Below are 14,027 nucleotides of genomic sequence, written 5' to 3'. Positions count from 1 at the left end.
TAGTGGGGTACTGCAGGGATCGGTCCTTGGACCCCAGCTATTCACAATATATATTAATGATCTGGACAAGGGAACTAGATGTAATATCTCCAAATTTGCAGACGACACAAAGCTGGGTGGGCGTGTGTGCTGTGAGGAGGATGCCAAGAAACTCCAGGATGATTTGGACAGGTTGGGTGATTGGGCAGAAGCATGGTAGATGCAATATAGCGTGGATAAATGTGAGGTTATCCACTTTGGTAGCAAAAACAGGAAGGCAGATTATTATCTGAATGGTAATAGATTGGGAGAAGGGGAAGTGCAACGAGACCTGGGTGTCCTTGTGCACCAGTCGCGGAAGGTAAGCATGCAGGTGCAGCAGGCGGTTAAGAAGGCAAATGGTATGTTAGCCTTTGTAGCGAGAGGGTTTGAGTACAGGAACAAGGATGTCTTGCTGCAGTTGTACAGTGCCTTGGTGAGACCACATCGAGTATTGTGTGCAGTTTTGGTCGCCTTATCTGAGGATGTTCTTGCCATGGAAGGAGTTCAGCGAAGATTCACCAGGCTGATAGCTGGGATGGCAGGAATGACGTTATGAGGAGAGATTGGATCGATTGGGCTTGTACTCGCTGGAGTTTAGAAGAATGAGAGGGGATCTCATCGAAACTTATAAAATTCTAACAGGACTAGACAGACTAGATGCTGGAAGGATGTTCCCGATGGTCGGGGAGTCCAGAACCAGGGGTCACAGTCTAAGGGGTAGGCCATTTAGGACAGAAATGAGGAGGAATTTCTTCACCCAGAGAGTGGTGAACCTGTGGAATTCTCTACCACAGAAGGCAGTAGAGGCCAATTCATTAAATATATTCAAGAAGGAGTTGGATATATTTCTCAAGGCTAAAGGGATCAAGGGGTATGGGGAGAAAGCAGGGACCGGGTACTGAATTTGGATGATCAGCCATGATCGCATTGAATGGCGGAGCAGGCTAGAGGGGCCGAATGGCCTACTCCTGCTCCTATGTTTCTATTTTTCTATGTAGGAGTGTTTGCTCCCAGCCCCCTCCCCAAACAACCCCCAGGGTCAGGGATCAAACCCCACACCAGGATCAGGATCCTCACCTGGAGTCGGGAATCGGACCTACCTGGGGTTGCAGCCTCTTGTCTAGTGTTCCCTGCTTGACTAGAAGTCAGCCCGTCAATCAGGCTGACTTCCAGGCGGGGAACCAGCCCGTGATGTCATGTGCCAGCCCGTGATGTCATGTGCACGCATTCTACTGGCCACCCCACCCCCGCGGGTCCAAAAGTAAAAATTCCAGCCATTGTGGCAATTTATAGCAGCACATGATAGTGAACTAAATGTACGTTTGTTAGTCTGTATATTAACAGTATACTTTTCTTTACAAGTATGATTGTACCCCATTATCTGCTAAAAACAAGTGTATATTTCTTGTACATCTAAATAGCATGCTTTGACACACTCCATAGAATATTTTTGGTGATTTTTTTGAAAATAAAGAAAAATCAGTTCATCAAGTCGAATGAGAAACCATAAAACACAACAGTGCGTGTTTTGGGACATTTCATGGATGCTTGTATTTCTAAGTAAATTATTGAAATAGACACACCTAAGGATTGAAGTTATGAAGACTTTTACATTTTTAGCCTTGGGCATTTGGATGTTTCCAGAATGCCACTGAAGAGGGATTTCCCAACCTGAACCAATGCATGTAAAAAGAAATGTTTGGGAAATGCTCCTTAGAGCAATTTCAGAGGTTGTAGCACCTTGGGAACACCTTTCCCTAAGGTAAATTATAGAAGACCACCCACCATGTTCCTAGTTAAAGTCTGTCTGCCTCCAGATAAAGTGTCAGATGCAAATGCACAGAACAGAAGAGTTGCCCAATAGTAAATTTTTGGGTTGGTAAATTAATTCTATAAGTATCCATTTCTAAATGTGAGTTTTTTTTCTATTTTTACCATCTAGGGCAAGTGAGCTGCTAGTTATTGAAAATCTTGCTTAAAAAAGACACATATGATTTACATATTTTTATTAACATATTTTACAGTCATTTTAAGTCTAAAGTTTACTTTCCAATGTGCCAGAAAATGTTCAGCTTTACAGTAATGTACTGTATTTAACATTCACTCATACAGGGTAACACACTGGTGAACACTCAACCTCTATCTGCAAATTACACACCACTTTTTTGCATGAAATTATTAAGTTGTATAGTGGGTCTTACAAAACTTAGGAAAACTAAAATAAAACCTAATTCAGCAGCATGCATGAATTCAAGTACATTTTTAAATCAACTGTATATCTGGCAATCAAACTCCACTAGTATGGGAATAAAAAGTAAAGGGAAGCCAATTACCATCTTTGAGAGTCAGATCAACAAAGAATACGCCATTAAAATTAACTTAGGATGATTCATAATTAGGTACCACACCCACAGCATTAGCAGGTACAATCATTATACACCTGTGCTCACTACTGTCTGTTTTATAATCACATGCTGTAGCTAAACTGCTTAAGCCTTTGATGCTGTTTATTAGTTACAGGTTTAACTTCCATTCTGCACTGCACAGGTCTTATTTTTGAAAAAAGACCACTTGAAATATTTGGCATTGGGCATTGTCAAGTCTGTCAATTATTTTTGCACAATATCAGATGGTGGTGTAAATCATTAAATTATGAAATTGTATGTAAACAAAATATCAGATTAGTTATTACACATCAATTTTCAGTAGCTTCCAAAGATTAAAGATGAATCATTGCTAACAATCCCACAAGCCAGTCCATGATGATTCTGATGGGACCAATCTTGTAACAATTCTTTTTTCCATATTTATGAGATGTAGCATTTAATGAACTACTTCTCTGAATATGTAATTTTATTAAATTCCTTGTAGTAGGCTTTTCTGTAGTTTAGTAGACACAGAACTTTTGTTAACAGGTCTATGTACCTTTTCATTAGTTGTAAATATGACTGAAATGCTTTCTTCCTTAAAACACCAAAAACAAAATCAAACTTATTTTATGCACTTTTTATACTAGACATTTGGAAATGTCTAGATTAGCTATATTTTAGTCAAAAGCTGAATAGTTCTTTCCTAAAGTCTGCTGAATTAAAAAAGGGAAAAAGCAAAAAATAAAGCAAATGTAAATAATGCCTAGATTTCAGATCTTCAAAATCACTGACATTTCTATAATTAAAAGACAACTTCAGAACTGTCCACAACATATTGCAGTTAAATTCTGAATCTCATCTGCACTTTGGCCATGAGGATACGTTGGGACTGTTCATTTCCCACAATCATCTGAATTTTTTCTGTTTAGTAAATCAAATAGAAATGGTGGTAATTACACTGCACAAACCAAGAGTTGACAGTGGATATCTGAAACAGAAATTTGCTACAGGGAGGGCCTGTGTACTTCAGATCCAAGCATTCTGTAACATACCACACTGTCCAGTTTTAAAAGCCAAGGTTGCATGTCTGTAATTGGAACATTCTTGGTTTTATATGGTAACCAAACTTTGTAAACACACCAACTCTATCAGGTGCTTAGAAACTTGCAAAGCACAAAGCTAGGCTCCCAAATAAACACAATTGGAAAAAAGTATTTTTTCTGTTATTAGCAGCAGTGAGTTCCAAAGATTTATTTTGCTCAGTTACCTTTAACAAAGTAAGAAACACAATTTCCTGAGACTGAAGGATTTACAGCCTAGTTTTCTTTTAATTCAAAAGTTTCTACAGATTGAAGCCTTGTCTTGTATATTTGTTTTAAATAAACTGGGCAAGTTACAGTAAACTTAATAAGAGTTATTATGGCCAGAGTTACAGATCAAAACCTCTCAAAAATATAGAAAAACTCAGCACAGAAAAATGCCACAACAGATGCACCAGCCTTCAAATAAACCTTTTCTAAGTAGTGTACAGCTATCATGCCTGGATTTTACCCTCCTACAGATGTGTACTCTTCCTATGAAAAGAGAATCAGTTACCAACCCTTCAAAAATTACATGTCTTGGCCATATACTACAAACATTACATTTATTTTAGTGAGGGACACATCTGAATTCAAATTGTGCTTTTTTGTACTTTCATACATTGCTACAATATGACTAATAAATAATAAGCTCTTTACTTTATAGAAGATATTTTAGCCCATTTCTAGAGAAAGGCTTTGAGGGTTGCTGGGATTTTTCACACAGTGCCATAAAAGTGATATTAATAGCACCTTGTATATGCAGAATAATGATTTTGTGGATTGCTTGTTAACAAAATGGCTACTTTAAAAAATAAACTCCATAACATTTATATGAACTGAAGCTTCTTGATTATCAGGTTTCAGGAAAGATGTGCAAGTCAGCTATAATCCATTGTAATGTGGCCCCCATCTTTTATTGATGTGATCAAAGGTGTGCGTCACCCATTGTTGCTCCAAGACTTTATAGCGTTCGCTGCACAGGTACAGTGGCTTGCCACGTCTGTAAATAAAAGAAAAAACACTAAGTATAAAGCAAAACAACATAAAATACATGTTTTAATTCAATGAGACAGTGATATTTACTATTCCTAGAATATTAATCAATAGTAGCTCTGCAATACACTATTGATATGTCAAACAGATAGGTTTAGTCTACTTTATTATTGAAAGCAGATAAATTGATAACTTTTGGTGGGTGAGAGAAGAATGGAGTTTCAATTTTATTTGAGAGGGCTCAAAATCCCTCCTTTATCCTATCCCTCCATCGCTCAATGTCACACACCCAATTGAAGTCTCCACTGTATTCACTTCTGAACCAGCTACCAGGAGAAGAATTTGCATTTATATAGCACCTTTCACGGTGTCTGGACATCCCAAAGCTCTTTACAGCCAATGGAGTACTTCTGAAGTGCAGTCACTTTTGTAATGTAGGAAACGTGGCAGCAAATTTGCACATGAGGCATGAAGCAATGTTCTGGAAACAATTTATTCCCTTAATTTTCTCTCCCTTGATGCTTCCTCACATCAGTATGACTGAGGCAGACAGCAGAACAGTGTTGGGGCCCAAACCTATGTATCCTCCACTGCCTTGGCTGCATGTTAGTACTCCAATATGCTTCACAATGGTTGACCCATCACAGACTGGGCATAAATCCATTCCTTTCAGTGAAGAAAGAGGAATCAAACTCTTTCCTAATTGAACTATTTCAGAATTTACGCAATGGACACAAATCTATAGGGTCAAAGTAGACAAGGTCAACATTCATGTCTGGGAATTATAACCATGCATGTCCTTAGATCAAACATAAGGAAGAATACATAATGGTCATTACTGAAATCAACCATAGCTCAAAAAATGTCCTGCAAATTCAGTACAATTTGGTTTGACTATATAATTGTCCATATTACAGGAACACTGCAACATTGCCTAACAGACACTGCACAAATTTGTGTTCTGTTTTCTAAGTCAACAAATTTGGGATACCGTAAACATCTTTTAATATGATCAAATAAGTGTGAGGTGGTGCATTTAGTAGGAGGAATAAGGAGGCCACATACTCATTGGATATTAAGAGTTTAAATGGGGTAGAGGATCAAAGGGATCTACGGGTACAAATACATAAATCACTAAAAGTAGCGACGCATATTAATAAGGTCATAAAAAGTGCAAACAAAGCACTGGGGTTAATTTCTAGAGGAATAGAATTGAAAAGCAGAGAAGTTATGTTAAACTTGCATAAAACTTGGTTGGACCACACTTAACTGTGCACAGTTCAGGTCTCCATATTATAAAAAGGATATAGAGGCACTGGAGAAAGTGCAAACTAGATTTACAAGGATGATATCTTGTATCTTGAGAGGTTATACCCATCAGGAAATATTGAACAGGCTAGGGCTCTTTCCTCTAGAAAAGAGAAGGCTGAGGGGTGACCTGATAGAGGTCTTAAAGATTATGAAAGAGTTTGATAGGATAGATGTGGAGAAGATGTTTCCACTTGTGGGGGAAGACCAGAACTAGGTGCCATAAATATTACAGTCACTAATAAATCCAATAAGGAATTCAAGAATACTTTACCCAGAAAGTGGTTAGAATGTGGAACTCACTACCACAAAGACTAGTTGAAGCAAATAGCATAGATGCATTTAAGAGGACGCTCGATAAACACAGAGAAAGGATGAAGATGGAGGAGGTTCATATGGAGCATAAATATCAACATCAGGAAAGCCTCGGGCCTCACCATTCAGGCGCCAGGGCAGAACTACGCTCCTCACGTGCCCAAAAATGGTCACGGTCCAATCTCTAGGCCATTAAGTCGTAGCTGGTATTTGTGGATGTAAAAAATTAACTAACATTTTAGTCTAAATCCTGGTCTCAAAGCTCATGTGAAGAGAGGACTTAATAGAATGAAAGAGTTAAAGGAGAATTTTAGATGGGAAGCAAACATGCATTATAACAAGGTGGGCAATAACAAACAAGCTGCATGTTCCCTAAATGTAGGACGTGATCACATTCACAGAAGGTGTTACAATTCCAAAGGCATGCAATGAATTGTCTAATTAGCAGTAAGAAATTAATCTTATCAATCCACATGCAGTTGTGCACTTAATTTGAGGGGAAAAAAGAGGGGGGGGGTGGCAACAAATTACATTTGGACAGGTTGAAGAAATTCAATCTGAGACAATAATTCTTTTTGTAATGTTCCAGCCATTTCTCTTACTGGACTTTTCTGCTCAGTCAAAGCATTCATTTGCAGCCAGAGACCATATGGTTTCTATGTTTTGTCAGGCTATCTCATCACCTTTTTCAGTTTGTTTTGCATTAAAATCAGTTTCCAGTTGGTGTTTAGTTCTTGACATTTGGTCCAACAGAAAAAAAAAACATATAGCACAAAGGTTTGAGTGGAAAATATATAACAGTGCAAACCACAATGTGACTGCACTTCACAGCATTGGAGTAACAGTGATTATTGTATTCAGCAGCAAAACTCCATGCTTGGAAAATCCTTAACACTAGGACACCCTAGAAGAGAAATACAGAACAGAGCAAGCACTTACACAAGTACAATTTATATCAACCAACCAACAAAATGAAGATACAAAATTCACCGAAAACGTGGAATTATTAGGAGAGTACAAAATAGTTGTTAATTTCAGTAGGAATTTGAGACAATTAATAGTTACAGGAATCTCCCACAGACCACCAGAGAATAAGGATCTGAGAAGGAAGTGTAATTTAGATTGTTAAATGAGATACAAAGAGGGAAAGAAAGATTGGATTAAGAGAAAAAACAACAAAAACGCAAACATTTAAAAAAAATCTCCAACAATTAAAACCTGAAGGAATAAGACTCCACACTTGTAATAATTCATTTTCAGTGCAAGATAGGTTGACTGGCAGTAATTAACACTCATCACGTTGTTAAAAAGATACTTAGACTTGAAATTACTTGATTTAACTTTCTGTGCTGAGAACAGAGAACAGTTTCAGCAATTAAGGTTGGCTACAAAGAAAGGATGGTTAAGATTTATCAGTGACTTTAATGATTCAGAAACAGGTTAGTAGCATCTTAATTCATTAGGAAAAGTCACAATTAAATTCAAAGACTGATTACAGGACTGCTCAACAAAACATAGGTAAACAAAGCAGGGTGTCTGGCACCTAACCAACCAGAAATGTTTGACTTTTAGAGGGAGTTTGACATTTTGCTGCTACTGTCATAGCATTATTCGATTTAATAGCCCAAAAATTGCTGTCAATATAATGGCGTGGCGAATAGTGCTCATCGTTATTTGTGTGTAAATCCCACAGCAACTTCAAGCGAGGACAAATGCACATTAAACACAGAAATCGAAAAGTTGCTGATGGAGGTGCACTGCTACTCTGTTAGCTTTACAAAAACAGCATCTCGCTGTCTGGCTCCCCATTCGAATGCATTAAGCAATGTGAAGTTCCTGTACTTGCCTGGTAGATAGCAAGTAAACTCACCACAGAAAGTCAAATCAAGTAATTTCAGTCTAAGTATCCTTTTAACAATGTGATAAGTGTTAATTACTGCCAGTCAACCTATCTTACGCTGAAAATTAACTATTACAAGTGTGGAGTCTCATTCCTTCAGGTTTTAATTGTTGGAGATTAAAAAAATGTTTTTGCTTTTTTTTTTGTTTCTTTTTTCTCTCTTAATCCAATCCTTCTTTCCCTCTCTGTATCTCATTTGACATTGAATTCACCATTCTAATTTACACTTCCTTCTCAGCCTTTGTGCTGTTAATCAATCAGATAGAAGGATTTTGAAATTAAGGAGATACACAGTTGCTTGTCCTGTTCACTCAGATCCCAGATGCCCTGTAGAGGGCACTGCACCGTTTCCATCTCATACTTCCAGCAACTTGCAGGCCAAAATATTATCGAGATTTAAAAGGTAAGGGCAAGCCTGTCTAACAGCAGGCGCCGTTCGTTGGCCTGTCACAGCAATTTTTGGGCCAATATTTTAATTAGTGCAAAAACAAACCACAGTAAATTTAAATTCTCAGTTTCTTTTCTTCTATGAGCAGGGTTTGGTAACTTAAAATGACTTTCTAAAGTCTTTCTTTGCAGTGCAAGACTTTAAGCTAAGATATACATTGTATTAGGCAAAGAGAAAAAATTTCTGTGGCTGTATTGAAGTAATTTCACAGAAAAAGTTTTTAAAAAAATACATTCCGTTTGACAACATCAAAAGGCCAGTCAAGGAAGAGATGAAAACCCTAATGGATGAAAATGGTCATGAAAATGAAGCTGAAAACAAAGTAGTCAATGATTACTTCCTTCAAGTATTTACAAGGGTGGCACAGTGGAAATGAAGAAGGCAGCTCAGAAATTACAGAATGAGCTAGACGTACTAGGTAGGTGGACAGAACAGTGGCAAACAAAATTTAATGCAGACAGGTGTAAACTATTGCACATAGGCAGGAAAAAAAATGACAGCTGTAATCCAGGGATGGTACTGAAATAGCTCAAATGAAGCTGAAATAGACCGAGAATCTTTATAGCCTCGACGCTCAACATGTCCAACTAATGCAAAGCAGCAATCAACAAGGCCAATAAAATATTGAGCTAAGTAGCTAAAGCAACAGAATGTGCCAGAGGAAGCTGTGACTACACTGTAAATGCTCTGGTCAGACAGCACCTTGAGTACTGCATCCAATTCTGGTTGCTAAGACACAAAGGCCACAAGGCTGATTCCTAGTGTCAACAGTCTGATTAATGAGGTAAGGCTGGAGAAACGTAGGTTTTTCAGCCTGGAAAGGAGGTATCGAAGAGATTATCTTAGATATATAAGACAGTTAAGGCAATGGAAAAAGTAAATCTGAAATACTACTTTAAATTAAATTGTGAAAATAGGACAAAGAGACTCAGGTTAAAACCAATTAAAGGTAAATTTAGTACTGATATCAAGAAATTCTTCATAGAGTGATCAACAAATAGAATAGATTTCCAGATAGAGTAGTGCAGGCAAAAACTCAGGAATCCTTTAAGAAACTATTGGATATTGAAATAGGAGGACTGAGCTTGACGGCCTTCCTCATTCGTAATTATCTTGGGATCTTATCAAGTTTTAAGGTTAGGCTACAAGCTTTGCAAAGACACTGAATATTTAATTATCAGGTCAAGAAAAAGATGGGGATGAGCACAGAAGATTGTTTGAAGATTATCAAAATAAATTAAGGATGCAAAAAATGTTAAGATTATTGCAGCAGGTGGTGCAATGGATTTTTTGGAATTCAGTTATTTATTTAGTGTATGCAGACTCGAATATAATTCCAGCCGTCTTTGAGCATGGTCATCACCAGTATGCACCAGTAAGTGCAGACCACCAGATAGTTTGGTTAGTGTCACGATTTACCGATGTACAACATGGTTTTTATTTGTCCGCAAGAACATTTGTTGTTATCGCTAAGGCCCCATAGGTGAAGATTTGAGGCACACGGTCCATGTTCAGTTCGAAAGCAGTTGAGAAACGCCCAACTACGACCTGGCCAAGTTGAATCCTGGTTGACAATCTGTAGGGTCAGCTATGATATGGTGATATATAGAAACATCTGCTGCCCACTCTGCACACCAGCGAGATGGTACGGAAAAGTCAAGGGAACCAGGAAAGCTTGACCGTATTGGGTACCTCGAAGAGAGCAGCTCTACTGGTGGATAGAACAAATCAGTGAATTGGCAACGTGATTTTGTCACAAAATCTATTCACCAATTCTGCTACCACATCCAAACAATGAAGATGTGGAGGAACTATATCGCAGAGGACTGATAACCATGGAGGAGTGTGCAATGTGTCTGACACAAGCCCACACAGTAGCGTGCAGTTGAGTATTCACCAGTGCATGGTGAGCGAGCCAAGACTGGAACGCAATATTCTACAACAAAATGCGAGAGCAGATGAACGCAAAATGGAAGCATTTGCTTCCCAGGTAGAGCCAGTACATTTGGTGAATAGGTTATTGCAGATTTTGACTTTCTCGGCAGTTTTCAGTAAATGGTTTTAGTAGGTTAGTGATTTGGTCAAGGTTGGTAACCAAGTAAACTGTGAGCATCAGGTTTGAGGAGTTGATCATTTAAGATGATAGTTCTTAAGAGGCACTAGCATTGTGCAAGTGAAAGACAGAGGAGATCTATATGGTACTTGGTTGAAGACACCATTGCACAGGCAGTACTCAGTCATGAGTTTCAGACCATTTGTGGGTGTGGTTTCCAAGGTGGAAAAGTCACTAGTTTGAATAGCAAAAGCATAATCATCAGCATAAATGACTTGGGGGCCAATACACCAGCAACCTCATTTCAGTCCTGTGAGTAATCGATCTGTCAATGAAACTAATGGTGCAACCAGCAGACCAAATCAGAGAATCTTCACATCCGGTCAATCAGCTAAAAACAACATTTTTTTTGGAATAAAAGTATGTCAATCTGTTCAAAAACATTATTTTAAACACAGGTCTAATGTACAGATCAAATGGGCACTTTCTTTCAATTGACTAAGCACAATGCACTAAATCTCCAGTCACAAATTCAGGGGTGTAGCAAAGTAATTGAGTATAGAAATTGTTAAGGATCATTTTTTACCATTGTAATAAAGGTCAGAAGCACAATACTAGTAATTACATACCAGTTCATTTCACTTCAGCAGTAGCTAAGGTGTGGGCAAGTATTAAGGATACAATGACAAGTTATTTGTCTATACAGAACATGACAAATGAGAGCAAGCATGCATTTAAGGAAGTTAAATCATGCTTTTGGATTCTTTTGAGGCTGTAACAAGAAGTGTAACTATAGACAAGGGAACTGTATTGGCTATTCTACATTTGGATCATTAGAGGATCTTTAAGATACCCAAAAATGTACTTGTTGAAAAAATAACAGCCATGGAACTGCAACAATGTGGAAAACTGGATACAAAAATTATTTTTAACAGGATTATAAATGGAAAATTGTACATTGGAGTGATTTGAATAAGAGTTAGCTTGGGGAAAAAATAGGCATTAATAAAGATCAGTAGATGATTTTTTAATGCTGACAAAGGTAGATTGCTCACTAAAAGGTGCATTCTAATTCTTTGAACTACAATCTTACTATAAGTAACTCCCTATTGTAAAAGTGCCACTTTAAGTCCTTTTAAAATATCCTGTGAATAAAGATCTTAACTATATATCCCCCAGATCCAAACTCCACATCATAGTCACCAAATACATTTTCAGGACATCTGTCCCTTGTAAACCACATTGAATTATCAAGGTTTCCTAAATCTATATTGCACTTCATGTTGCTTATCTTCAATTTATTAAGTAGTTGGTCTCTTAATCTTATACATATTCAATCCTATTTATTCTACTTTAATTTGCTATGAGATTCTTAGCAACTAAGCAGGTAGGAAAGTGCTAGCTTTTTCTTAAGTGTTTCCTTTTGCTGCAGTTGTACAGGGCCTTGGCGAGACCACACCTTGAGTATTGTGTGCAGTTTTGGTCGCCTTATCTGAGGAAGGATGTTCTTGCCATGGAGGGAGTGCAGCGAAGATTCACCAGGCTGATACCTGGGATGGCAGGAATGACGTATGAGGAGAGATTGGGTCGATTGGGCTTATACTCGCTGGAGTTTAGAAGAATGAGAGGGGATCTCATTGAAACTTATAAAATTCTAACAGGACTAGACAGACTAGATGCAGGAAGGATGTTCCCGATGGCTGGGGAGTCCAGAACCAGGGGTCACAGTCTAAGGATAAGGGGTAAGCCATTTAGGACAGAGATGAGGAGAAATTTCTTCACCCAGAGAGTGGTGAACCTGTGGAATTCTCTACCACAGAAGGCAGTAGAGGCCAATTCATTAAATATATTCAAGAAGGAGTTAGATATATTTCTTAAGGCTAAAGGGATCAAGGGATATGGGGAGAAAGCAGGGACAGGGTACTGAATTTGGATGATCAGCCATGATCTCATTGAATGGCGGAGCAGGCTCGAGGGGCCGAATGGCCTACTCCTGCTCCTATCTTCTATGTTTCTATGTATTTTCACAGCAAGACCAAGAGTCCAAAGCAGTCCAACTCTGTCCTCATCCAACAACCACACACATGCCAGCAGGGGTTGCTGAATCGTGATCACGAGCAGGAATCACGGACAATTTTAGTCTCTATAACTCAGGGATTGTGAGGCCAAATGTAGCACCCCCTCAACTCCCAGGCTGAGATAAGATAACTCAGCATGTAAAACCTTTCTGGTCTGTACAGGTCTACTAACTGATTAAACTCATTGAGCCATAGTAGAAGACTTTCAATAGCTGAAAATAAGGCTTCAGGGTGCAAATGCATGCAGTGGGGAGCTCCTGTGAAAGCTTCAATTAATACCTCTATGGATTGAGCAAAAATCCAGTTTGTATAAAATATTAGATCCCCTTGGGCCATGGTCTTTTCATATTTCTGAGTGACAGCTCAAATAAGCCAGTTGCCTAGCTGAGGATGGATGTGTATTTGGTACAGTTGGAGTTTGGCCGCCGCCACTTCAAATCACTTGATGAACATCCTTGCTGCTGAAATCAAGCTGAAAAGAAATGTTTGTATTAGGAACATAGGAACAGGAGTAGGCCATTCAGCCCCTTGAGCCTGTTCCACCATCCATTGAGATCGTGGCTAATCTGTATCTTAAGTCTATCCACCTGCCTTGGCTCCATATCCTTTTATACCCTTAGCTAGCAAAAATGTATCGCTCTCAAATTTAAAATTATTAATTGAGCGAGCATCTACTGCTTTTTGCAGGAGAGAGTTCCACACTTCTGCTACCCTTTGTGTGAAGAAGTGTTTCCCTACTTCTCTCCTGAATGGCTTGGCTCTGATTTTAAGGTCATGTCCCCTTGTCCCAAACTCCCCCATCAGTGGAAAAAGTTTCTATCTACCCTATCAATTCCTTTCAAAATCCTAAAAACCTCAATCAAATCACTCCTCAACTTCTATATTCCAGGAATTACAAGCCTAGTTTATGTATCTCTCCTTATAATCTAACTCTTGAAGTCCTGGTAAGATTCTGGTAAATCTGCACTGCACTCCTTCCACAATCAATATATCCTTTCTGTACACAGTATTCCAGATGTGGGCTAACCAAGGCTTTGTATAGTTATATCAAAACATCTTCCCCTTTATATTCTAGCCCTCTAGTTATAAAGGCTAACATTCCATTAGCCATTTTGATTTTTTTTTATACTTGACTACTACATTTTAGTGATCTGTGTACATGGCTGAATATGTACGTTAAACCTCAAATACTTTCAATGAGAAGTAAAGAGGTCTTATGCCTATATGAAAGCACATAAATCTGAACTTCTACATTCACGAAAATTGTGTTGAGTATTACGTTAAGGATGGGTCAGAAACCGCCTATTCTTCGAATGGAAAACAAAATATCAAGAATGTTACTGATTTTGTGGCCTAAGAAAACCTTTTTATGGTTTTGGATTTTAATCATTTTGAAATCGCCTCTGAAGCCAACATTTCCTTGATTAGATCTCTCTCAAAATTAATCAAGTTTCCTTCAC

The 14,027-nt window shown here is 38.3% G+C and overlaps 1 protein-coding gene across 1 annotated transcript in view; it reads right to left on the bottom strand.

The window, feature by feature from the left end:
* Positions 1-2,012: 2,012 nt before the first annotated feature.
* ubr3 (ubiquitin protein ligase E3 component n-recognin 3) overlaps positions 2,013-14,027 on the bottom strand; it is a 381,077-nt gene continuing 369,062 nt past the window's right edge. Inside the window, 1 exon segment of the mRNA XM_085986233.1 lies at positions 2,013-4,472. Coding sequence (XP_085842359.1) covers positions 4,355-4,472 — 118 coding nt within the window. The 3' untranslated portion in view covers positions 2,013-4,354.

The sequence above is a fragment of the Somniosus microcephalus genome, chromosome 4, assembly GCF_052327205.1.
Source record: "Somniosus microcephalus isolate GS21.2 chromosome 4, FLI_Smic_1.0, whole genome shotgun sequence".
In the NCBI taxonomy this organism is placed as follows: domain Eukaryota; kingdom Metazoa; phylum Chordata; class Chondrichthyes; order Squaliformes; family Somniosidae; genus Somniosus; species Somniosus microcephalus.
The sequence above is the reverse complement of the archived record's forward strand: the minus strand, read 5'-3'. Positions and strand labels throughout refer to the sequence as shown.